General features: G+C 37.6%; 1 protein-coding gene across 1 annotated transcript in view; it reads right to left on the reverse strand.

Moving 5' to 3' along the window:
- Positions 1-24,379, reverse strand: part of SLC1A3 (solute carrier family 1 (glial high affinity glutamate transporter), member 3) — a 65,589-nt gene that overhangs the window by 21,635 nt on the left and 19,575 nt on the right. Inside the window, 1 exon segment of the mRNA XM_009894679.1 lies at positions 23,238-23,375. Coding sequence (XP_009892981.1) covers positions 23,238-23,375 — 138 coding nt within the window.

Here is a 24,379-nt window from a genome sequence, read left to right on the forward strand (position 1 = left end):
TTCCTGCTCTTGCTTATCATATAAATGACTTCTCAGCTTGAAAGTAGGGCACAGCAATTCCTCTCTTCTTGAGCTCTAACCACTCGTGGCATGTATAGCAGCAAGCATTCAAAGCAGAGGGATGACAGGCCTAAGTATGAACAAAAGCCATATGAGGAGGAAGCAAGTTCTCACCTCAGAGAGCCCTTACTGGAGAGCTGCTGGGCAGCCTTCCCTCCCACTGAAGTTAGTGGGAACTCGGGGAACTCACAAGAGGGACACTCGATACCATCCAGGGCTGAAACTGCAAAAGCTTCCGGCATACTAACAACAAGAATTATCTAAAAAAATATTTAAAATCTGTTTTTAAAACATGAGAAAATGAAGGGGTTTGTTTCCTTTAAATTTTAAAATGTTGACAAGATTTCTTAGAGCTGAATGGGACGCTGGAAGGGTCCTTAATGGAGAAGCAATAAAGTTCGCTCCAAAGCTTTCATGTGTCACAGACCATTGTGTCCTCAGTGTGTCCTTTCACAGCCAGCCAGCAAAACTCCCATTGTCCGGCGGGAGATGTATGTGCCCCTTTCATCCTGCTCCCTGCTCTCTGCTCCGCATGGCTGCTGGCTCCAGCACCTCTGCCTCCTCTCTTCCTCTCCCCTCCCCTTCCCCAGGGGGCCTGGGAAACTTTGCTCTGCCACCGGTCCCCACGCACAGGGATGCCTTGAAGTTGTCAAGGCAACCTGGAGCAGAGCGCCTGTAATTTCTCCCAGCGTGTGCGCGCACACAACATGAATGGGAATGATTTTCCAAGTATTGATGGGGAGGGAGGGAGGCGAGGAGGGAGGAAGGGAAAAGAAGAAAGAAGGGGGTAGGAGTAAGTCTGTAAAACTGCAAACAAACCCGAGCCCTTACCCCTGTCCTCTCCCTTCCCCTACTCTTTCTCTCTCTTGAGAAATAAGTGGGGAATCAGTCACACTGTGGGTGAAATAAAGACATGACAAGGAGTTCTCCAGAGTTTCAGGGCAAAAAGAAAAGCACTACGTTGTTCTTTAACAAAGGTGTTAGGGAAGAAATGGAAATATTTTAGGATGTAGGAAAGGTAGCAAGCAAGTAAGTAGGGTAAAGCAAGTAAGTAGGGTAATTGCAAGAGAAGGAGAAAGACAGAGAAAGGTTGCAGGAAATAGGATTAAAAAAATCTAGTTAGGGCAACTTGTTAAAAATTCTGAATTGTTAATCTGATAGTTCTGATTGTTCACCGGACTTGATCATGGTTCTGCAAATTAGCATGAACTAATGATGCTGCAACTTCCCTGAATAGCTACTATATTATGACTGGTTTTGTGTCAATTAATTTTTTTATATTGTACTTATGATTCTAGATTACACAGAATTCTAGAATTTACAAATCCAGAGCTCCTTCTATTGTTTTTCATTTTCTTGACATTGAAAACATGCTGTACATAATCTATGTGTAATCTTGGATTACACTAGGGCAACCTAATGCAGAGGGACGGTACAGTACTTCTCAGTAAGACTAAAGGTAAAATACACTGAGTATGTTCTCTTTAGATAATATTTAAACCAATAATGGCTTTGGATCTGCTTGTTCAAAAGTAAATGCCAAGGACTAATTTTAAAAGCCAAGGAGCAGAGCATATGCTAAAAGGTCCTACAGCTTCAGAACATTTTCTCCCTTTAATTAGCACAACTGCATCAACTGATTTCTTACAGAACACTCCAATGTCCTCAGGTCATGTTATGAGCTATTTCAGTCTGAGATTTGAGTTTAATCACATACTTAATTTTCCTGTTGCAGTACTTAAGAGTTTCTGCCTGTGGGGATTTTTTAGAAAGAAGGAATATACATATTTACACAATTAGACAGTCTAGTGGGAGGTATCCCTGCCCATGGCAGGGGGGTTGGAACTCGATGCTCTTTAAGGTCCCTTCCAACCTAAATCATTCTCTGTTTCTGTGATTCTATGAATATGCATACTTACCACAATGATAACTTGTTGGCAGATAGTATGACTATTTCCGTGTGTAAACCCCTAGTCAGCAAAGCATTCTTGGTCTTATATTTGTCCTTAATGTTAATCACTAACATGGTTTGCTAAATCAGGGCCCACAAGTAGCAGTTTTTAAATGGGATCTTTTTCTTTACACTCAACAGTAAATAGTATGCCACTGAAGATCCAGGAAAGTAGCAAGATTAATTTTCTTTGGCTTTTCCTAAAAAAACAGAGTCACTAACTAGGCCTAATCCTACTACCTTCAGTGATTTTATCATTTGTCAGAGCAAGAGAGACTCTGTCACTGGGGAGGGGGTGTGCACGTGAGTGTATGAATATATGTATGTGTATGATTTCAGTTTGAAAACAGTTAAAATATGCATCTACTGCTTTTCATATTGAAAGTCCCTGTTTCTGAAATCTTTTTCCTGCCCTTTAAAAACTTATGGAAGAAAAACTTTATATGTTTGCTTTTGTATACTAAAATTCTTGTGATTGTAACAAGAGAATCTAACATTTTGCCCACAATTTTTTTTAAAGGTTTTGTTTCTTTAAAATTCATTTTTATGCATAATGATGAAAGTTTTAAATATAGAATAGAATATTTCAGTTGGAAGGGACCATCTAGTCCAACTGCCTAACCACTTTGGGGCTGACCAGAAGTTAAAGCATGTTATTAAGGCCATTGTCCAAATGCCTTTGAAACACTGACAGGCTTGGGGTCTCGACCACCTCTCTAGGAAGCCTGTTCCAGTGTTTGTCTACCCTTTCCATACAGAAATGCTTCCTAATGTCCAGTCTAAACCTCCCCTGGTGCAGCTTTGAACCATTCCCACGTGCCCTGTCACTGGGTACCAGGGAGAAGAGCTCAGCACCTCCCTTTCCACGTCCCCTCCTCAGGGAGCTGTGGAGAGCAATGAGGTTGCTCCTCGGCCTTCTTTTTTTCAAACTAGACAAGCCCAAAGTCCTCAGCCGCTCCTAATAGCATAGTAGTAATCCTGCTCAGTAGGAGAGGAACTGCAGGTTCAGAGCCCTGGTGCGAGCACTTGGCTGAGGAGCCACTGGCGTGAAGCTACCATCGCTGGGCATACGACTGAATGCCTCTATCCTGCTGAGACATAGCTATATGTTGTCACAAATATATAAAATGATGAACTAGTTCTGAATGAGTACGTAGAACAAACTGTACATTCTGGTCCTCATACATATTGACTACTGGAAATAAAAAAGAGAGGATTTCTATCATCATTATGAATTCTTTCCTTGTTCAACATACTAGAAATGAATTGATGGAACTTCCTTGCTAATGTAGATTTTTATATTTTTTATTTTTTAGGTGTTTTGGACTCAGTCTTTAAAAACAAAACATTATGAACAGAGCATCTTTTTATTGCTAATTAATTTCCTGTTTATTTTTTACAGTCTCTTCATTAGGAAATTGAAGTTGCTTGTTAAGGACTCCTATGGTGGAACAGCAGTAATGGCAACTGTTGACTCAGGAGTGTTGCCCTAATTTTGTTTCTTCAAGGTCATCTCTCATTCTCCTGATGAAGCAGTCTTAAATGGGCTACTCCTGACCCCCTACATCTACTGAGCAGTGTGGGGTGTGGGATGAGTAAACTCTCAGTGTGAGACCATGAGAACAATCCCTTTTGTGTATGTTGATGAGGATTTGTGGAAATGAGTAACACCATGCAAGGTCATGGTAAAATATGCCAACAGAAAAATTCTAAGGAAAAGCAATAGTTAGGTAAACACAGTGGAAGTATTGCCTGAGTTTAATTAGCATGATTAAGCTCTAGAGCTTTATTCTGATAGCGGCCAAGCATGTCCTGAGTGGTGCTGAGCATTCCCAGAAAACAAAGGTTAAACAATGTTTAAAGCTTTGGCAATTGAGCTTTTTGCAAGATCAGGTCCAAGTTCTAGATTAAGATTTTTAATAGCAGTAGCAGAGAAAGAATAAGATTGCAAAGAAAAGAGCTAAATAACATTTTCAAAGAACCATATGCATTGGTGAAGTTAATTAATATTAAATCAATACAGCTAATGACTTCCTGAAGCCACATAAAATACATGTCTGGAATATAGGTCTGTATGTCTTTTTGCATGAACTGATGGGACAAGCCGCCCCCAAATCTCAGTTTAACTTATCCTTATTTGAATATGGAAATTTAAATAATGAAATTAGATGTTTTATTAATTTTTCCAGGTCCATTAAGAACACTGGGCAGATCACAGAAAAATTAGTAATTAGTAATTGTATTTGATCCAAAATTATATGACCATGATTAAGCCAAGCTAATGAAACCAATAGCTGGGATATAGGAATGCAGTTCACTGAGCCAATTAAATGGCTAAGAGTGGCTTCTACAGGACTACACCTCCCCACAGCTTTGTAGTCCTTCCCCATGCCTTGCCACCAGAAAACTATAAACTTTGGGGTTTGTAGGGTTAGTTTTTCTGTGAGTTTTTTGTTCTGAATCATTCCCCCTGCTTATCTTTAAGCTGGCTCTGTTCTCAGGAGGTAGCTGAGCAAACACCATCCACCATTTGATGACAAGGAGAGAACAAGGGTGTGTGAAAGAGCACCTGGGCTCAGGAGAGCTCTAGAGGGCCGCAGCTACTCAAACCCGTGCTGCCTTCGAAAAAGATCAGCACAAAAATAAACCCTTATGAAGATACACACATGTCTTGTTACATGTAGGAAAAAAATCTCACTGCATGAGTGAATCAGAGAAATCACAGACTTTAACAGAAAGGCGGGACTTCACAACATGTAGAAGAGTCCATGTAAGCACTTAGATAAAGTGATATACCTTTCTTTGTGGATTCTCCACTACTACAATGAGAAGAAAGTTTGTATATGATGAAAAAAGACCTTTTCTAAAGGGTGCTAACCTAGCCCTGCCATACATACTTATTCCTGTTATTCATAGAGGACTTGTTTTCAAGTATATCAGAATGTGGGTGCTGGATACCTCTCAGTGATTCTGAAAGCTTTTGCACATGCAAAAGTGATGCAAACTGAACATTGTACGCTTTATGTTGGTCCCGTATTTCTTGATGAAAACAGCACAAAAATACGCTAGCAAATAGGAGTAATGTGTGATCGCTTCAGGTATATTTCCTCTGTCCCTTTCTAACCCTTGTTAAGGGAATATATTTTGTAACTGGTCATGTTTTTTTGTCCTTCATCTTCCTGGCTGCAAACACATACTCTTCTAGCCACAGTTTAGTTGTTAGAAGGAAAATGTTTGTGAAACCACAGTAAGATAATGTCAGAACATCGCTGACTGGTGTAAATTGTAGAGGCCCAAATAATCTCTAGTGGCTTTACAGTGATTTTTACCTTTCAGTTAACCATGAATAATGAAAGACTATTTTGTTATTATTCATCATGGATACTGCTCTTTCAGTGGAGTAACTTCACTTTATGAAGTGAAGTTCATCACTTGGTTTCAGTGTATCAAGATTAGTTGCTATCTTACAAAAAAATCTGACAGTAATCTACGCTGGAAAAGTATTTCCTGGGACATCAAGTATAGCATTCTGAAACAGCAGGCAAATATATTGTACAGTCTTGGTAAGAAGTTTATTGAGCTTGAGGTTCAAATCAGTTGTTAACTTTTACCCTAACTGTTTTCATGGTAGGGTATTCCACAACCTTGCTCACTTCTTTACTTTGCTTGTTTCCATGCACAAGGAACTTGATTTTTCTCTCTGTACAATTCTTCTGTGTATCAGGACAGTGTCAGTCAGGGAGGGCAGGGAAGATTTCCATAAACCTCCCCAAGCTGTGCTTGTTGTTGATAAATAATTTATAGACGCCGAAGTAAAATGAAATTTGTAAATATGGTACACGTAGATGCTCCATTTATTGAGTGTCAGTGATATTTGCATTACTACAGGAAACCTCTTGCAGGAATATGCTCTACTTTCTGAAAAGTATAATTGATTTACTTTTGGGGTTTGCAAGATAACAGAATACATTTGGAGAACTAAGAGGAAAGTACATTTCCTGAAACTCACATCTGCCAGAGAAGGACCCTGCTGCGGGGCTGTTTAGATACCCATTTAACTCTTCGCATTATTCCATCTTTTGCTCACAGTATTGGAATGTGCCAAACAATATGCTTTTTGAAAGGAAACTAGGGAGTAATTTATCTTCTTTATGTGTGCTAAGCAGAGCAGGAGGGAGAGGCAAGCAGGGATTCACAGCAAGCCATGGAGCAGTGATTAGTAACAGCTGACAGTCTCAAACCAAGACTCTCTTTCTTTGGTTACCTCATTGTAATAACAGAGTACAAAGGACTGACTGTCTTCAAGCCAAGAATTGGAGACCCAGGAACACAGAAAATAGCAGCTCACAATTTTTTTGGTAACAAAACACTGCTGCTACCTGCACAGTGCAGTTCTAAAATGACATCCTTTTATGTCCAGACATTTGGACTAAACTTTCCTGGAAATGGGATTCCTCTGTTGGGCATAAAGCTGCTTATTTTCTCTATCAGAAGTGAAAAAATTAGCATATTTGCTTAAGAAAAAGCATAACGTAACATGGTAAATTATTTCACTTTAATTAGAAAAAAAGTTCATTTTGGTAGCTGATAAGCCATAGCACATTAAGTTAGCTTGAATCCTACAGGATGTGTTGTTACAAGACTGAAATAAATATGCTACTAGTTGTAAGGCTTCTACTGAACATCTGTTCCCCAAGGACTAAAATATTAATTTAGTCTGAACATATTGCCATATTCTGAACATATTGCCAAAAATATCTACTTTAAACATGAAACGCACCGCATTCTGGCAAGATACCACTGATAAAGATACCTTTGCTTTCTGGATGGCGTTAAACACATTACTTAGTGCTTCATAAAAATCCATAATGCAATTCCTTAAAATACATGTGGAAGCTTTTAATCTGCTAAAGCACTGGTCTGAGTTTTGGCAGACTGTGCCTGGAACCCTTCAAATACATGTTTTTGTATGTGCAGCACTTATTAAACAACATTCCACAAATGTACAGTGCTTCTGTTATCTGACTGGCTGTATACCATGGGATGAAGCTGCAAACTATTTACTATGCTAAATCACTCCAGATCTGCTTTAGCAGCTACTGAAAAAATAATGACATACTTGAGAATACAGATGTAAGATTCAAGATATCTGTAAAGGAAGAGTAGCTAGTAATGCAGTCTACTGTAAAAATGAATTTGCTTTTACATCTTTGTATGTAACAGATGACTGAACAGCCACTTCTGTTGCTAGAAATTGCTAGAATTGCTAGAAAAAGGAAGTGAACATAATTCTAGTCAGAGAGGTGCAAGATTTAAAGAACAGAAAAGTAAAGTTTTCTGTCTAAAAAACATTAGAGACATATCTCTATCTGTGCGCCAAATGACATGGGATTTGGGGTACAGGATTGTACTGATGTGTAACTTGTTACAACTCTATGCTGGAGGCATCACATTCTCACTCAAAATGTGATCCAGCATTGTTGGCCAGCCAGTTCTTGGCTTCTTCACTAGAACTTCCAATAATAGAGTCTATTGCAGTGATAGTGTCTTTTATTTGGATGATTGTCCACTAGGATGTGACACTAGTTAAGTTAATTTTATAGAGTTCATGCAGCAGCCATCATTTGGAAAGAAGCTTTGCCCAGTTGGATGTGACTGAACTAAGATTTGAACTATTGGTAGTGTGTTACTAATGGATTTCTGCTTGGAATTTTAATTTTAGCACAATTTTTAAAACCCTGAGATCATCTTCCTTTGCTAATTCAGCAATATTAAGGTAATTAGGAAAAGAATGGTGTGACATTGCCTTTAGATATGTACAACAAGACTTGATTTTTTGGAGTAATCTGGTTACTCTCGTAACTGCCCACTTACTGAAGAATCCTGTGTATTTTTTGTTGTTACAGTAGCTACTGTCTGCCCTCGTACCAGCTTTACTAAAAATCAAAATTGCTCTTTTTTATTTAATGTTCTCAGTGACAACACTGATTGGTGCGTCTGTGTCCAACTTAAAAGTTATAAATTTTCATTTTGCTTTCAAGCTAGCAGTTCATTCATCTACTGCTGTTTTATCCATTGATCTTTCAGAGAATTTATCTGAGCTGCTCATGGAGCTGTCGCTTTCCTTTTTGTCTATGTTACACACACCCTGCTGGTGTTTACATGTTCTTGTAATCCTTTAGTTTATTACATTCCTTCCCATATGCCAGGCATTTTTTCCATTTTTACTATTTTGCAACAGTATATATGCTTCCATGGGCTGTTCTTCATGGACTCACACTTTGTTTGCTGACTTTTCTCCTCTTACACCTCAAATATAGTTTTAATTCCCACCAACTTGTAGTTCTATCTGCATTCACATGAAGAAACATAAATCAGTTTGAATGGAGTTTCATGCTGCTGTTGCTATACTGCTCCCCGTATTGACATAGAATTAGCTCAGCTATTTATCTACCACAGTGAAGTCAGAAATGTTGATACAACATCTTCTCAATCTGGGAAAGTTTGTACTGAAAGGCATTACCCCCAATACTGTATTGACTTTGGTGCAGGACGTAGTATACTGGGGCCTCAGTCCCTCTGATAGTTCAGGTACAAATAAGATGCACCACTACATAGTATTATCTCTCCGTGTCAAAGGAAATACGTGGAACTCTGTCATGTCTCTAAGTCATTATTTGCACTAGAAATTGCAGAGCAGTAATTAATTTGACAATACTGAGTACTTTTAGATTCTCATTTTTCAAAGAATTGCTGCAACTTGGATTTGATAAGAAAAATTCTGCATATAAATTTTTATATGGCAACTGAAACTTAATCTTGTATTAATAAAGATTCCAGAAACAATCTGAGACTTCCTTTCTCAACTATAGCAAAGTCTGTTTGAAGAGTATGGGATCAGATGCAGACATAATTTGAAAGAAATTGCATAGACATTTTTAAATTTATGAACCAGCAGCCTTCTAAAACACCACTTATAATCTATAATATCTTAATAATAAATAAGAACATCCTAATGCATAACATCATAAGCATTTTTCCATTTTTTTCATGAACCATAGGAGTAAATCATAATTTAATTGCACACTACATACCCCCCAAGAATTTAATGGGTAACAATCAAGTCAACTTTAGGAAAAAAAACCTTCCTATTTGTGAATTTAAGGTCCTCTAGTCATATGCTGTATGAATACTAAAGAGTCATTACTTTAGCTGTAATTAGTCTATTACATTTTAAATTGTTGTTATAATTTGGGTTTGGCTGTTTTTTTTTTTCACAATTCAGTAATGATGTTAAGGCTGTTCTGAGAACTCATTATGAAAGTGTGGAATTGGAGTTTCATGTGAACAGGCTTTTGTTTTCCTTCTTTTCTCCCCTTTGTTTCAGTGACCTCTTGAACTTTGGGTCACTGATTCAGTTACAGCCTTGCAACATCAAAGCTGTACATTTTTTTGTTTTGTCCTTCCCCACCTCGCAGACTTGTAGGAGGCAATGGAAAGAAGTTAAGACTTCCTCTGGAATGCCTGACAGTGGCAGTCAGTGCTTTTTAATAATATTATTCAGCTCTTTTCCAGGATGTTGCAGTGCTAAGTACAGACGAAAAATAAATTTTGGCTTCCACAATTAAAGTGTTACACAGTTGCCATCTGGGCATCATCTACTTGCAGGCTGGATTGAGGATATGAATTTCTATGAGAGGTCTGAGGTACCGAAGCAAATATCAGCTGATTTTAAACTAAACACATGAAAGAGAAGAGGGTTTTTTTAGATCACATTGTTATTGGACTGTGATGTTCTGCAGAACAGAAAAGAAGCCTATTTACTTTTTAACGAACTACTAAACATCCTATCTTGAGTTTGAAAGCTTTATTTTCTCTAGGAATGCGGGCCCTTTGCACAGCTTCATTAGCCTTGAGATAGATATTAGGCAGGCTTAGTAAGCTAATGTTGTCTAACTTTTTTTCAGGGTTTGGGGAGTTAAGACATACTGCCATTGGAAATATTGGACAAAGCGGATTTTCAGTGTAAGAATGTATTCATTAATGAAATAGCCATTCACTAGGTGAACTCTTGACCAAAACCTATTTTTTTCTCTGGCTCTGAAAAGAAACTATATTCATTGGAGAATCTCTGATATTATCTAAGTATTCAGATCTAAGTTAGAAGTGGGTGTTGAAATGTCAGAATAAAGTAAGTATTTAGCTTTGCATGTGAGTAGAGATAAATAAGAGAGCTGTTTATGGAGGAAAGAATCAGCATCATATGTTAATTCTAGTGCAAATAGTGTACGTCTAGTACTATGCTGTACTTTTCTTATCTACCACCTGTAAGGAGCTAGCAATATAGTTATCTGAGGATGAAATGGTGTAATTAGCTGAAAAAAACATTAATTCTGTTTAAGTGTATTATTACAACCTGAAGCCTGTTCTTGAAAACATGCTTAACTAGGCATCTAAATAAATGTTTGTATTAATGTACTCAGTCAAAAAAACTCTTCACAGCTTACGATTTGCTTCAAACTCTTCAGTGAAGAAGAGAAGATGAATATTGCTTAAAGATTAATACCAGATATGATAACTCTAACTACTCAGGAATTGCAAGTCATGCTCTCCAAATACTGGAGTATCCCAAACCCCAACATTTTTTTCAAATAAGTGCTCTTTGTTGTGTGACTCTTGAGTTTTCAGAATATAGTCAGGATCTATTTTTGAGCTTTTCTTCACAACCAGGGGGACAGGAATTTAACTTGCTTTGATACTTGACTTCCAGAGATGATGGGTTTTCAAGAATAACATTAAGATCTGAAAGCTTCTGTTGACATGAGAGTAGAGCACTTGACTGTTTTCTTTATTTGCGTATTTCTTATTCAATATTAGAACTCAATTGCTATTCAATTGTGTGAAACTGTAAAGAGTTTTACCTTTTCACTTCCCACATGATAAGGCCCCATAAATAATAAGACCTTTTTTGTACAAGTCTTTCTGTATCCTAGTGGCTTTTACTTCTCTTTGTAGATCAACATTGGTATATCTGGTTTCGATAGACTCCTGCAGAGAAAAGGGTGCTTTCAATATACTGTCAATAGAAGGAATGCATGGAACGTGTGTATCTGGTGAGCCAAGGAACCAAAATTGAAGACATGCCATCCCAGGTGCTTTTCTTACCATTTTGCTAGATATGACTGTCTTCACAATTGCAGGAACTGAAAGTTTATGGTGTACTAAATTGCCCTGTTTTGCTAAGTGTACAAACCTCTGAGGAAACTGTTTGTACTGATTGCACATGTCCCTCTTTCAGATGCAAATGCTATGCTTTACAATGACGAGCTCTTGGCCAAGATCAGAAATGCTAAATATACAACTTTGTTGACCTGAGAAACACTGACACAGGCAACTCAAGAAAGGCCGACCTTGAGAACAAGTAGCTGCCTGTAGGAATCTCTTTTTTCCCATTTCTGGAATTCAGATGGCACTTGCTACCTTCCAGAGGCACATAGATGGATTTTTCAGTACTGTGGTATGTGTCTGGCATCATTCAGTCAAACCTGGGAAGATCAAGTCCTAGAGAGAATCAAAGGAAAAGGGCCTTGTGTAAATGGGGAAAAGTGTCACCAGGGTAGCCCAAGTGAAATGTTTGAGGCAGTGCACAGAAGTGGCAGAGTATGACCACATCTACTGATGCTTTCTGAAATAAGTCATCACCACAAAATGCAGTCATTTCTGGAACTGGTGGTGTGTTACAAGAGTTTTGTGTCAAACTTCAGCAGCATAACAGCACCCTGGACTCACTTGCATGAAGAAAACCAGATCAGACTGTGTGAGCCTGAGAGAGTTCACATCAAGAGACTTTCCACCCAGTTGAAAAGGGCTGGCAATCCTATAAGGAGATTCTAGGTTTCGGCAAACGTTTTGCTGTGTTCATGGCTGCCTCAGGCACTCATCTGGAGACAACATTGCAACACAGAAAGAAGGAGCAGTGTGCCAGCCACATCTCTGCAAAAAGTTATCAACTATGAAAAGGAACTATGACACAACTGGAAAGCAATTCCTAGCAACCAGGCAAGTACTTAAATATTTGGAGACACTCCTCATGCCATATACAACGGCATTGTTTGTATTTTGTTGCATTCATTTTTCAAAGTCCGAACTGAAGCCTATAGTATATATTAATAAAGGGCCTAGAAGAGAAAAGAAGTCTGGATGAAAGGAATTGTAGCTGATGCAGGATCTGCTTTGTGACTCTCACATGCAGCTCAAATCCCAGATGTTGCTGATCCTTACTTATATCTGTAGTCTCAATAAATTGTTAGAGGTTTCTATCCTGAGTGTCTCTGTTTTCTCCTACTTATCCTCCATCACCAGTGAGAGCTGTGTCACGCAGCTGCATACCAGGATGAACAACAGTTAGCTGGGCAGCTTTCCTCCTCTTCCAGACAATCCAATATCTTACTGGAACCCAGATCCAAGGCTTGAGTCCTGTAGCTCTTGTGGTGCACAGTGACCTCCCTTGCTCTCCATTGCTCAGAACACAGGTGGGGCATCCACCAGTGCTATCAAGAGACAAGTATTCAATATCTCTGCTTCCAGTAAAGGTGATAATGATGGCTATGCCTTATATAAGTTTGTAATCCAAATACATGGCTGAAGGACAGCATGTAGCAGGTCCAGCAATTAATTTTGAGAATTAAATGGGAATAATGTATTATAGATCAACAACTGCCCGTTATCAAAACATGGAAGAAAAGTCAGGGGTGAAAACAAGGGTAGAGGACCTAATGATAGCATTACAGTCCCCTGTTCCTGAAAGATGACAACCTTCTGCATGTGGTTTGGTCTGCAGTTGATCCTATTGCAATGATCTGTGTAGCTGGTACAGTGATTCAGAAGTACTTTGTGTCTGTCAGATTTTACAGTGTTGATGAAAGGATGATACGTGTTAGTTCTCCTGGTGTGCATGTACGCCCAGTAGTGTTCCTGGTGTTCCCAGAATGCAGCCTCAGCAGCTTCCTTGATTAGATTCTTCTGGACTTCATGAGCAGTTATAGCAAAGACAAACTGACAGGGAAGCAAATATGGAGTTGTGCTACATTCACATGTAGGAAATGGGGATGCAGTTTATGGCGTTCAGGAGAGAGGTAAAGAGGTGAAAGAAGTAGTAAAGTGAAAGCTGTTGAAGCCTGAATGAAGCCTCTGTGTACCTAACTGTCTCTGGGCACAACTCTTCACAAATTTTCAGGCTGTTTTTTGTCATGCTTTGATATGGCTCTTACACTGTTATTTGTCAGCTTCCCAAGAGGAGCACAATTAAGCGCTGCTGATATGGTTGTGCATAGTTCTTTCCTTCTTTCTTGATATATGGTTTGTCTCATCTCTTTTATTTTTAAGTCTGATTTCCTGTCAATGGAGTGAATTTACATTTGCCGAAAGTGAGGTCATTCTCAGATCCTGGAAGAGTTTTCCCTTGGTTTTGAACTGGCTCTCAAAAGAGCTATATATGTTGGAAGGCTGAAATTGTTGACAGTAGTCATTGCCTTAGAACAATTAGTAGGTGAAATCTTAACAGGTGAGGACAGAGAGACCCCTTCAGTCTGATATGAAATTCTATGGACTGCAACAATAACATAAACCTATGGGAAATTAGTCCGATGGTTGGCCAACCCATTTCTTTGTCTTCAGCTCTACCTGACAACAGATTCTTACTGAAAGACCTATGAGAAACAGAAAAAGATAGTCTTCACTGCCCTTGCTTGCCCTCCCTGCATCTACCCATCAATTGGGACTGGGGTTTTTCTAAATTCCTAGTTCGCCAAATTTAATAGTCAATGATGGCTGTATCGGTGAACTCTCTAGTTTCATTTGGAAACTATTAACTTCTGGCTTGTGCCACCACACAACACAATTTAATTGTGTGCTGAGTGAAAAAGTACTTGGTTTTCTTTATAATAAATGCACTCCCTAGTCATTTAATTGGACACCCCGTATTTCCTTTATAATGAAAAACAACTATGAGATATAATAATTAATCATTACTGCATCTAAGCCTCTGCAAATGATTCATGATTTCTGTGGACTTTTATGGTGGTCTTCCATGGTTGTTTCTTTTTCAGGCCAAAAGGTTGTAGTCTGTTTAGTCCCTCCTTGCATTTCACTAGAACTCCATTCCACTAATAAGCCCTGTCACCTTCTCCAGATTGTTCACAGCGAGTCTGAGAACTCTTGTCTGTGTACTAATGGCCAACTGAGAGCTTGCGATTACATGTAGTATAGGTGTAGCATGTTCCCCTTTCCCAGGTGTATTACTTTGCACTTGGCACCGTTCTAGCTCATCTGTCACGTTATCACAGAGTCATTCATTATTGAAAACATTGTTCTTTACAGTTTCAATCTTCAATATCCTGAATAAAATTCTTGCTTTCAGTGTCCTAATTCCCAAAATACTGAGGAGACTTGGTTTTGCGTTTTCAACATTTTGCTGTACAAAATACAAACACAGTTTTTTTCCATTTACAATCTAATGTCGCTAATTTTACATTTTGTAATATTTTTGACTTTTTTTTTTTTAATTTTCAGGTGTGCTGTTTTTCTCTAACCAATTCATATTTGTTTATATTAAACTCAAAAAATTGTTTTGAGTTTTCCTTAAGATATTTGAAGTCTTTCTGCCTTTGACTGAAATAGAAATGTTAATAAAGAGACAGTGTAGATTTACAATGGTCCATGAGCACTCAGGCAAGATGCTTTAAGTCTTATGTGTTCTTCCAAATAGTTTTTGCTTTTTGTTTTGCCTGTCAGCAAGCAAAGTCTTGATGTTATGCAACTGAACTGTGATAAAAAATCAAAACTAAGGCTTTGTGGATGGAAGGTTGTTACCCGTTGTGAACTCAGTTGGAATCCCATGCAGAATGCAAACTGAATGGAACTATGCAACAACCTGTTATTCAATACTTTGTGAAACAACTAGAAGTAGTGGTCCACTAAGAAAACCTATATTTTGCAATGAAATTTAAATCAACCTTTAACTGAGGGCTTCTAGCAAACTTGAATGATTTTAGAGGTTTTTTTTTCAGTTTTACTGTCTTTATATGCAGGAATTTCATCTCAGCTCTTACTGCATGTTAATTTTTAGTGGGATCTGTGTTCACTCAGAATTATTCTCTCAGGCTTTTGAGAAGATAGATTGCTGTGTATTTCCTATTGCAATATTGTTTCAGAAATGATTCAGAAGTGAGTTATGTTTTCATTTTATGGTCCTTTTAGTATTTGCATAGATTAAGATATATAGCACTTTCTGAGTAAGAGCTTCCACCCAAAGATGTATTTATTGTACAAATATGTATGACATTTCATTATCATTTTCTAACATCCATGCCTTCCACAATGCTTTCTGACTACCAACTGGGTATAGTTTGTTTCCTGCTGGTGCACTTTCTGTGCAATAACTTGTTCAGGAAACATATTCAGGAAATCATTGTCGAATTGATTGCCAACACACACTGAATCTGCACATAGTTCTTTTTGTATTTCGACTTGAAAATTGATGTTTCTAGATGCTGAATAGTTTCCAGCCTACCCTTTTTTTCTTATTGATTTTCCAAAATGCAGCCGTGTGCTACTTAAACTCATTTTTTTAACTTTTAAAAGCTTTCGTCCAAAATATTTCAGAATTACATGACGTAATTATTAAACTTATCCTGCCCGCGTTCCCTTAAAGACTGTGGAGGGGAACAGTATAAGAAGGTTACAATTTTTTCATCTCTGCCTGCCTGCCTGCCTGCCTAAATAATGATTATTGCAGGCTACATGCCAGACTTGATAGACACTTGTTTTATACAGTAATACAGGTACTGAAGAGCAGGTGTTTAAAGCAATTATGTGTATAAAGTTTCATGTTTGTATATTTTGAGCTGCTGTTGGCCTGAATCTACCATGCAGATGCTAGCTTGAGATGAAACTGTTACAGGACATGGATCAACACTAGTAATATTTCTTCAATTGTTTATCAGTATAGGAAATCCGTTTACAAGACGTCTGCATCTTTACAAACTTAGTAACTTGCGTGCCCACATTTTTAGCCAGTCTTGGTTTTGGACACACGCAAATCAAAGCAGGAATTTTCCTTTATTTGTGGAAAAAAAAAGTATTTGGATGTTCACACTAAATAGCACCGTTGTCCAGTTATGCAAATTGCATATGTAAATACCTATGTGAATGCATAAACTGATGTGGGCGTGAAATGTACAAGTGCATAAAATTAAAGCTGCCATGCAACTGAACTTTTACAACGTTGACATGCATATTAGGTGATGGAGAAAGAGGGCAGAGTTGCCTGAAAAAGAAGGTAAGTTACTTTTTAAATAACAATTTATATATTGAAAGAAAGGCTTAAGTAAAAAAATAACATACTCTTAGGACATTCATGGGTTGGTTACTCATAGCAGGCTTACTGCTGTAGGAGAAATCTACAAGGTTCCTCTGCAGAAAGCTTCCAATACAAATATACAGGCAGCTCAAATGCCCTGGCAGTCCAAAAGGTGCTTCACTCATAAAGAATGGCAGTTCTCTTCCTTTGCCTATACTAGAGTCAACTGAGATGTGTATAAAACTTTTCATTGATGTGATGGGTTTTGATTATTTTGACTTCTAAAATAATTTCTTCCCAACATGCAAAAATCAGAGGATTTTGGGAAAATCAGAAAATTTTCAATTTTTAGAATTTGGAAAATGGGTTCGTTGCTCTGGCAACCACCTACATTGAGCAAACACTGCCTAATTGTTTCTCACTTTTCATGTATGAACTATATGAACTGAATCAGGAATGCTGTATTTCTTAAACTGAAACATAGAGGAGTAAGACTGACTTAATATTTTTATGACAGTCAGTAAGACTGACTGTTAATATTTTTGGCTTCCAGCTTTATTGTGAGTAGCCAAGATGTTGCGCAGGCACTGGTTATAGGCCTGCTTTGCCAGGATGAATTAAAGGGAGTTACTGCTAGGTCCCTTCTTTTTCTTCCTGGGAGAAGGATAACGCTGGCTACACAGTACTTGTTTCCCTCTCTGGAATCCAGCTGAATGAGAGACTTTCCATCTGTTGAAATTACCACAAACGTTTGTGGCTGATATGAGACAGCACCTGTGACCTTGTAGTAAGTGATAGCTTTTTTTCCACAATAGGCTTGTCAGTGAGTAGACAGGAGACCACTGGAACTACACAGGGGCTTCATGCAGTATGGCTTCTGCTTCCACAAACACAGACACAGGGTGGATTTCCAGGCTCTTTTTGAAGAGGTGATGCACAGGTCTTTTTATGAGACCTTCCTACCATGTGCTGTGATGTGAAGGGTTAGGATGAGCGTATTCAAAATTCTGGACCTTTATGTTTACTGCTATTGATTTAATATGTTAATAAAGGACATTACCATTGTCAAAATGAAGACTGCTAATAATTTACTTGGATAGGTGTTTTGGTAACATTTAATAGCATTTACATCCAGTTACACTTGACGGGTCATTTACTGCTTTATTCCTAATACTGGAAAGGCAAATATGAAACTTAATTTCTTACATTTAATAACATGAGACTGTGTTATTTTCTAGAATGATGTCTTTACAGAAGACTGTGTACAGCTGCTATCTGGATGTGAGAGGCTGTGCCATAGTATCACAGTTCCCCATCATATAACCTAGTTTAGGTCCATCACACCATATGCTAACTTCATGATGATTTTTTTTTTTTTAAATTCATGACTAACACATTCCTGTTAAACAATTGTATCTAGTAAAAAATATGGTCCATTTATGTGTATCCGATTATTGGTGATATCATCATAGCTAGCTGCAAGCAGTCACTGGGGGACTTTGGATGTAGTTTTTCTACAGCAACTGTCTCAGTGATGGCCCCATATACCCCTCTTGCTGTAATTATTTGCTTATTTTCATCTCTACAGCAATATAACTAACATAGCTGTGTACTTTGCATCTACTGAGCTGTGACAACTTAATCTACATGTCTCCATGAAAATTTCCATCATATATAGTCATCTTCTTTTCTGCCTGGTAGCTACAAAAAAACTTCACCAGCACTACATCTGAAAGGAGAAAGAAAGCAGAGATATAAAAGGGAACCATGATTTGCCTAAGGTTATACAACATGTCACAGCATTAATTTTCCACATTTTACATCCATAAGTTGCTTTGGGCAAAATTTGGCTTTTCAACAGTTGAATCTGTTCACATCCAGATGCTGCATATTTCCTGACTTACGTAAGGGAGTGGCTTGGAGACTATTTCAAGTTCAGTTATTTCTTTGAATACTATTCTTGTTTTATTATAGGTAGTTTCACACAACTGTGTCTGCAACTTGTCTGTTATTTGTGATCTCTACTTGTGTTTTGGTTTATTACTTGAGTCACTTCGTGTGCCTCTGTTTTTATCTCAGTGAGGAGATAGACTGTGTTCCTTACTACTTCTTTTTCACATTGTTACCATTTATTGCGCTCCATTGACAGCTGAAATTAAAAGCATCATATGTACATCTGAGGTTAGTTAAGAGGCATCCACACATGGAAATTCCAGCTTTCTGCAGTTGTCCACACTTTCTGTAGCTTTTATCGTGGTAAATACTATGAACATGTTGAAAAAGTCTGGGGACAAAACCTTGTGTCGCTCAGTCTGCCCAAAGGAGAGTCACTTGTGTCTCCTGCAGTTGCCAATGTTGTAGTCGGTTATTGAAAGGCTGCATCAAAGGCAGGGAAGTTTTTTGTCTTCCAGAATCCATGAAAGACCATCATGTCATTATAAAAATTAGGAAGGAGAGTGAATATAAACAAAGACGTACTACAAACTACGTACTAAGACGTTTTTCTTCTTTGAGGTAAACCTTCCATACTCAGTCTTCTAAACTGTTTTATTATACAGCCTTTTTTTGTGTAAGAAGATTCACAGTCTTTTTCTTTGTGTTTGTACAGAATCTTGCAGACAAAATCCTGGTCTGTAAATAAGATGAATTTCTACCATATTAGAGTTACTCCCATTAATAGTTTGGACAAGCTTTATCATTTAATTTAATGCACAGTACGTTGTACTGGTATTCATGATTGGCATCTTTGCTTGATTCTATTATTGCTGACCTGCTGTATAATCTTTGGCAAGCCAGTCGACCTCGCTCTTTCACTGTCTTTACATTCCCTTTCTCTTTCCCCAGCTTGATTTATGTTATTAAATAAACTGTTATCTTACTATTTCTGCAATGTGCAGCAAAAATTAGGCTCAGATCTTGACTGGGCTTTTTATGATTTGCTATACTTTACTAGAAAAAGATATTTGAAAGACATGCACAGAATTTAATCCTAGTTTGCTTCCATTTAAAAGTAGTGGTCCCTGTACAACTAAATTCCAAAATTTTGGGAAAGGGCAAGCAACCTGCCTATTAAACTGAGCTATGACCAGAATTGTGCAAAATATTTGCAAATAAGCCTTATAAAATTTCTCTAACTTTAATATTTGTCACAAATATTATGCTCTAACTACACTTTTTATAAAGCATGGGCACGAATCATTTTTGTGAATGTGATTTCAGGAAATATATAGTTTGGTTAATAAAAGGTGCCTCATTCTGATGCCCTTACGTTTAGTGAATAACTGAAACACAGATAAAATCTGTGGGCTGGTTTTAAGGCTGGAATTTCAACCTCATTATGATCTTGCTGTAACAGCTCAAAAAATGTTAATGCACAGTGCTCTTAATGCTTAAATCTTGCAGCCTGACAATTTCATGATGAGTTGAATTGTTACCATATGTATGTTTATTTATCTCACATGCCTTTTAGGGACAATGCATATTTTAAAATAATTACGTCAAGCAATTTGTTTATGTCTAATGCTTCAAGTTAAAATGAATAAGAAGGTATGAAATATTTTGAACTCCTATAAGTGCAGCAAAACAGAAATGGAGCAAACACGTCAGCCCTGTGTTTGTATAAGAATTCAGGCCAGATTTGGCCATAAAGTAATCCAAATGGGAATTTCACCTATTTCTTTGGTTAGTTATGCAACCTCCCATATACTATACTTGAATTTTGCCTTTGACTTTGTAAGAGATACTGATTGGGAATGCTGACTTAGGAGTGCTCCCATGCGAAAGACGCTAGGGAATAAAGACCAGCATAGATTATGCAGTTGGATTTGTATCTAAACCATAAAAGATGAAGAATACAGGTATTTGTATAATCATATTTTCCTATAAAGAGTAAAAGATGGCGAAAGGTATGCAAATAACCTGTATTTTCTCCCAAGCAGTTGTTAGCACATGCCTGGCAAAGTACACATCAGAAGATAGAATCTCATGGAGAAAACTTTATACCTGCTTGAGCCACGTGCAATAATGGTAAGTCATAAGGCAAACATGAGTAAAAACCTCTGAATGTGATTCTGCATTGTTTCTTTCATGAAAGTACCAAAACAGGCTATGGAGAAAAGTGACTGGGCTAACTTCACCTTTTATAGTTTATTTTTCCAAGAGACTGTGAATAACCATCAGAACTGTTTACCTGTATGGCAGAAGTCCTCAGTTTCTCAATTTGTCTTTCACTTTTGTAACAGCTTATAGCTTCTATAACTATTTATTTTGTTTATTGTTCTAATTTCTTTGACATTCACAACACTTGTGAAGAAATGTAATCATCCCCAGCCTATTTCTAATACCTCAGAGACCATACGTTCTGATATTGTCATAACCAGTTATATTGAGCAGACTTAAATACAAATGGAACCCCAAAACATCATATCTGGGAGACACTGTCATGCCTGCAAACAGCAAAAATATTTATTCACATCATTTACAATCAGAAGAAGCAATTATATTATCAGCATACAACACCCTGAAGGAATCTTTTTGATATTAGTTAATAGGCATTCACTTTGCTTTACCAAACAAAATACAGGAAATAAGAGATTTGGCTCATGGATGCCAGGAGTGGTCTTAAGACTGACTTGAGAAGCATAAGAATTTTTTCCATTTAATTATCCTCTAATGTGTAAAAAAAAGAAACCAATAGCATCTATAAAATTGCACAGTAGTACACCTGTAAAGGTTACGGTTCATTATTATTTAGATATTCAATAATACCTGTATATTTACTTGGGTATGAGAGTTCTGCAGCAAATATGTAAGAGCACCTTTTTCTAAAAAAACCCCAATTTGTATGCCAAATGAGGTATTGCTCAGTATGGAAACAGTTTTTCCCACAGTTTTTAGCAATAAACTGGGAAACGTATTTTAATCCCATGAAAAAAGACATAGTCCTGCTGTATTTAATGATTTTTAAGAAAGAATGAAATCTCTCATTTTTGAATTGCATAGAGTGTTCTCTGATTGTTCCCTGCCCGAATAACAAAATTTAAAATGTTACTATTCACTTTGAAAGTTACTGTCTCTGTCTCAAAAGGAAGCTCGAAGAATAATCCACTTAATGTTGCAAGGCACTTACATGATAATGTGACAAATCTTGTAGATAGATAAGATTTCTCTTTGCTGAAAGCCTATGTACAATAAAGGAAATGATTGTTATAAATAAAAGGGGCATAAAACAGGATACAGGGCTCCAAAGGGGGGAAAAAAAAAAAAAGCTATCAAAAAGAATGATATTGTTTGAATCCAGAGATGGAAGATTCTTTTCAGAATAGAAGAGGTTGGAAACTCATTGTTCTGGTATTTCAGAGTCTCTGCTGAGACCTGGTGATCCTGCAAATGAGCCTGTTCCAACACAAGGCCAGCTCCTTCCAACATTTTTGACTCTCTGAGGTGGATTTGTTGATCTTCACCTGAACAAACTGTTTCTGCTTAGAATTTTGAAAGTGAATTCAAATTCTTGTATAGAATGATCTACCTAATTTCCTGTTTTACCTTGAGCTCTCTCAGAGAACCAATATGGATGCAGTTATAAGGAACTGAGCAGGTAATTTCTCCTGCCATAACTCATCCTACAAAATGGAGCAGCAGTGCCAGGCTCAGCTGACACTGAAGATGGGTAAATGTCTCTCCTTTTTTACTTTTAATGGTTCTTCTATCAGTGTCCAGCCAACCTGGGGAGTTCTGCAGATGAAAGGGACAAGAAGACACCAAGTAGATATGGCATGTAACAGGATGATATGCTGGTTGGGAATAAAACCTATCATTGTTTCTACAAGATTTATAAATTTCTCTCTGGTTTCAGTGTGCATTAAGCTTTCAGTATCCATATAATATGTGTGTATAGAAACAAGCTTTACTTTTTCCATGAAAGATGCGAAGGCAAATGGTTTTGTAACTGTGAATACCCTAGCTTTCTGATTTTAATAGCTTACATACATACATACTATCTTTGGTATCTGTGAAGATGGGATCTATGCTTATCTGCATTTGTGAGAGGAGATCTTAATATATTTGAAAATCAATTAAATAGAAAACAGCTTACAGTCTCTGGATCCTCTAAGGTAGAGTATTAGGTGTTTAGACCCTAGTTTAAACCCTAGGATGGTTTTGAATAAGTTCTCCAAGTTGCTTTGCTGATAGACCGAAGTCCATGATTTCTTTTCTTTGGACAATTACTAGGGTAAATATATCACAGGTACATCCCGAACATTCATAAAAAATCTGAGAGCTCTTCCATGAAACTTAGGTGGAATGACAAGGCATGTATCATCATAACTCTAGCTGAAGGAAAAAAATGAAGTTTGTTCCAAAGTATCCAATCTATCCCACCTATTACCTATTTTTTAGGTGTTAATTAACTCTCACTAAAAGATTAGGAGATCGGCAGGTGTTTTACAGATCTGGGTTTACAGGTATGAGTTATTGCCCACGGTCAATAGTTTAAACTTTCTTGAGTCTTGGAACTATTCTTCTGAGATACATTATCTTTGATAACAATAGGATATTGTGGAGGAAATATCTATTCAGAAAGTGAGAGAAGAAAGTGGAGTACAGAGTCAGTTCACAGCAGCTACATATAGTAACTTGTATGGTTAGATTGTCTTGGAATTGGGAAAAACATCTTTTAGTTTCTTTGTATATTAATTTAAACCTTTTGTTACATTTCTCTAAAACAGCAATAGCAAAGGTATCACTTTCTGCAGGTTCTGTGTCAATCAGTATCTCTAGGACGTGGAACATTCATTTTTTATGATTTGGTGTGTGCATCTTTATCAAATTATTTAAAAGGATAAAATAACTGTTCCTTTTTTTTACCTGTGACTAAACTGGATACAATCAGTGGCAGGACCAGCATTTGCAGCATTCTCATGAGTAGTTCTCCTGGAAAGGAAAAGTACTTGACTTCCCGATAGCTCATCTTGTATGATCGGAGAGAAAATCCAAGGATTACACCTGAAAAGAAGGAACGGATATCATGACTTACTCTTCTGGAGCAGCAGTAACGTCTGAACCTGAATATCTGTATTGCACTTACTTGATGTATTTGATTGCAACATGCAGTTTTTATTATACCCCAGATTGCACTCCCGATTTGCTCTCTCAGCTGCTATTATGAGTGGTCCTACTGAAGCCACTAAATTATTTTTCACTGTAACAGATTCAGAAGGTTACTCGTGCAGCTATTTTTTAAAATCTGGATTAATGTAAAAAGGTACATCTTGAGCATTAATGAAAAGGAAACAGACCCTGCTACTGCAGCCAAGTGCTTTGGCTTCTGGGATTTTGAGTGTAATCATATATGCCTTCAGAAGTCTTGTCCATGCCTGTTTACTCTGTGGGGCCAGATCCTGTAGATGTGCTTCAGATTGGATGAGATAACCGGGACAGACGTATTTGAGAATCCCCTTGTGGTTAGGTCTTTACACAGCAAAACAGCATCAGGAGGTAAGTAGCTTTATGCAGCCTACCTTCAGAAACACAGGCATTTGCAAAGAAACAGCTAATCATGGTTGGAAGGCCTTACTGGATGATTAAGTGGTGGGTTTCAGTGTCTGAGGGAGTAGGGTAAGGGAGTGCCTGGATCCATTTATCTTGCAGGGAACAGATAAATGGTGCTTGAGATATATTTACAAATGGAAGCCATAGATCGGCTGACATGGGGCAACCTAAACTTCTCAGGTAGAACTTTGTAGATTTTGTCCTGTACTTGGCACCAACTGTTTTATTTGCTTATTTTGTTAATTATTTGGTTAATTGACACAACTAGTTACTATTTACTGAATATTAAATGGTTTGTTGCCTATCTGATGTAGGTTTTCTATATCCAGCCAGGATCTGGAACACCCCTTAACCATGCAGATGGTGAAACTCAACTATCTCTCCTTCCCATTCCTCGCTCCATGTTCTGCCCCGCTGTCTAATACTGTCATTTGTGTTAATTGTGGCTGTATAGAAAG

This window comes from Charadrius vociferus, unplaced genomic scaffold (genome assembly GCF_000708025.1).
Source record: "Charadrius vociferus isolate BGI_N301 unplaced genomic scaffold, ASM70802v2 scaffold450, whole genome shotgun sequence".
NCBI lineage: Eukaryota > Metazoa > Chordata > Aves > Charadriiformes > Charadriidae > Charadrius > Charadrius vociferus.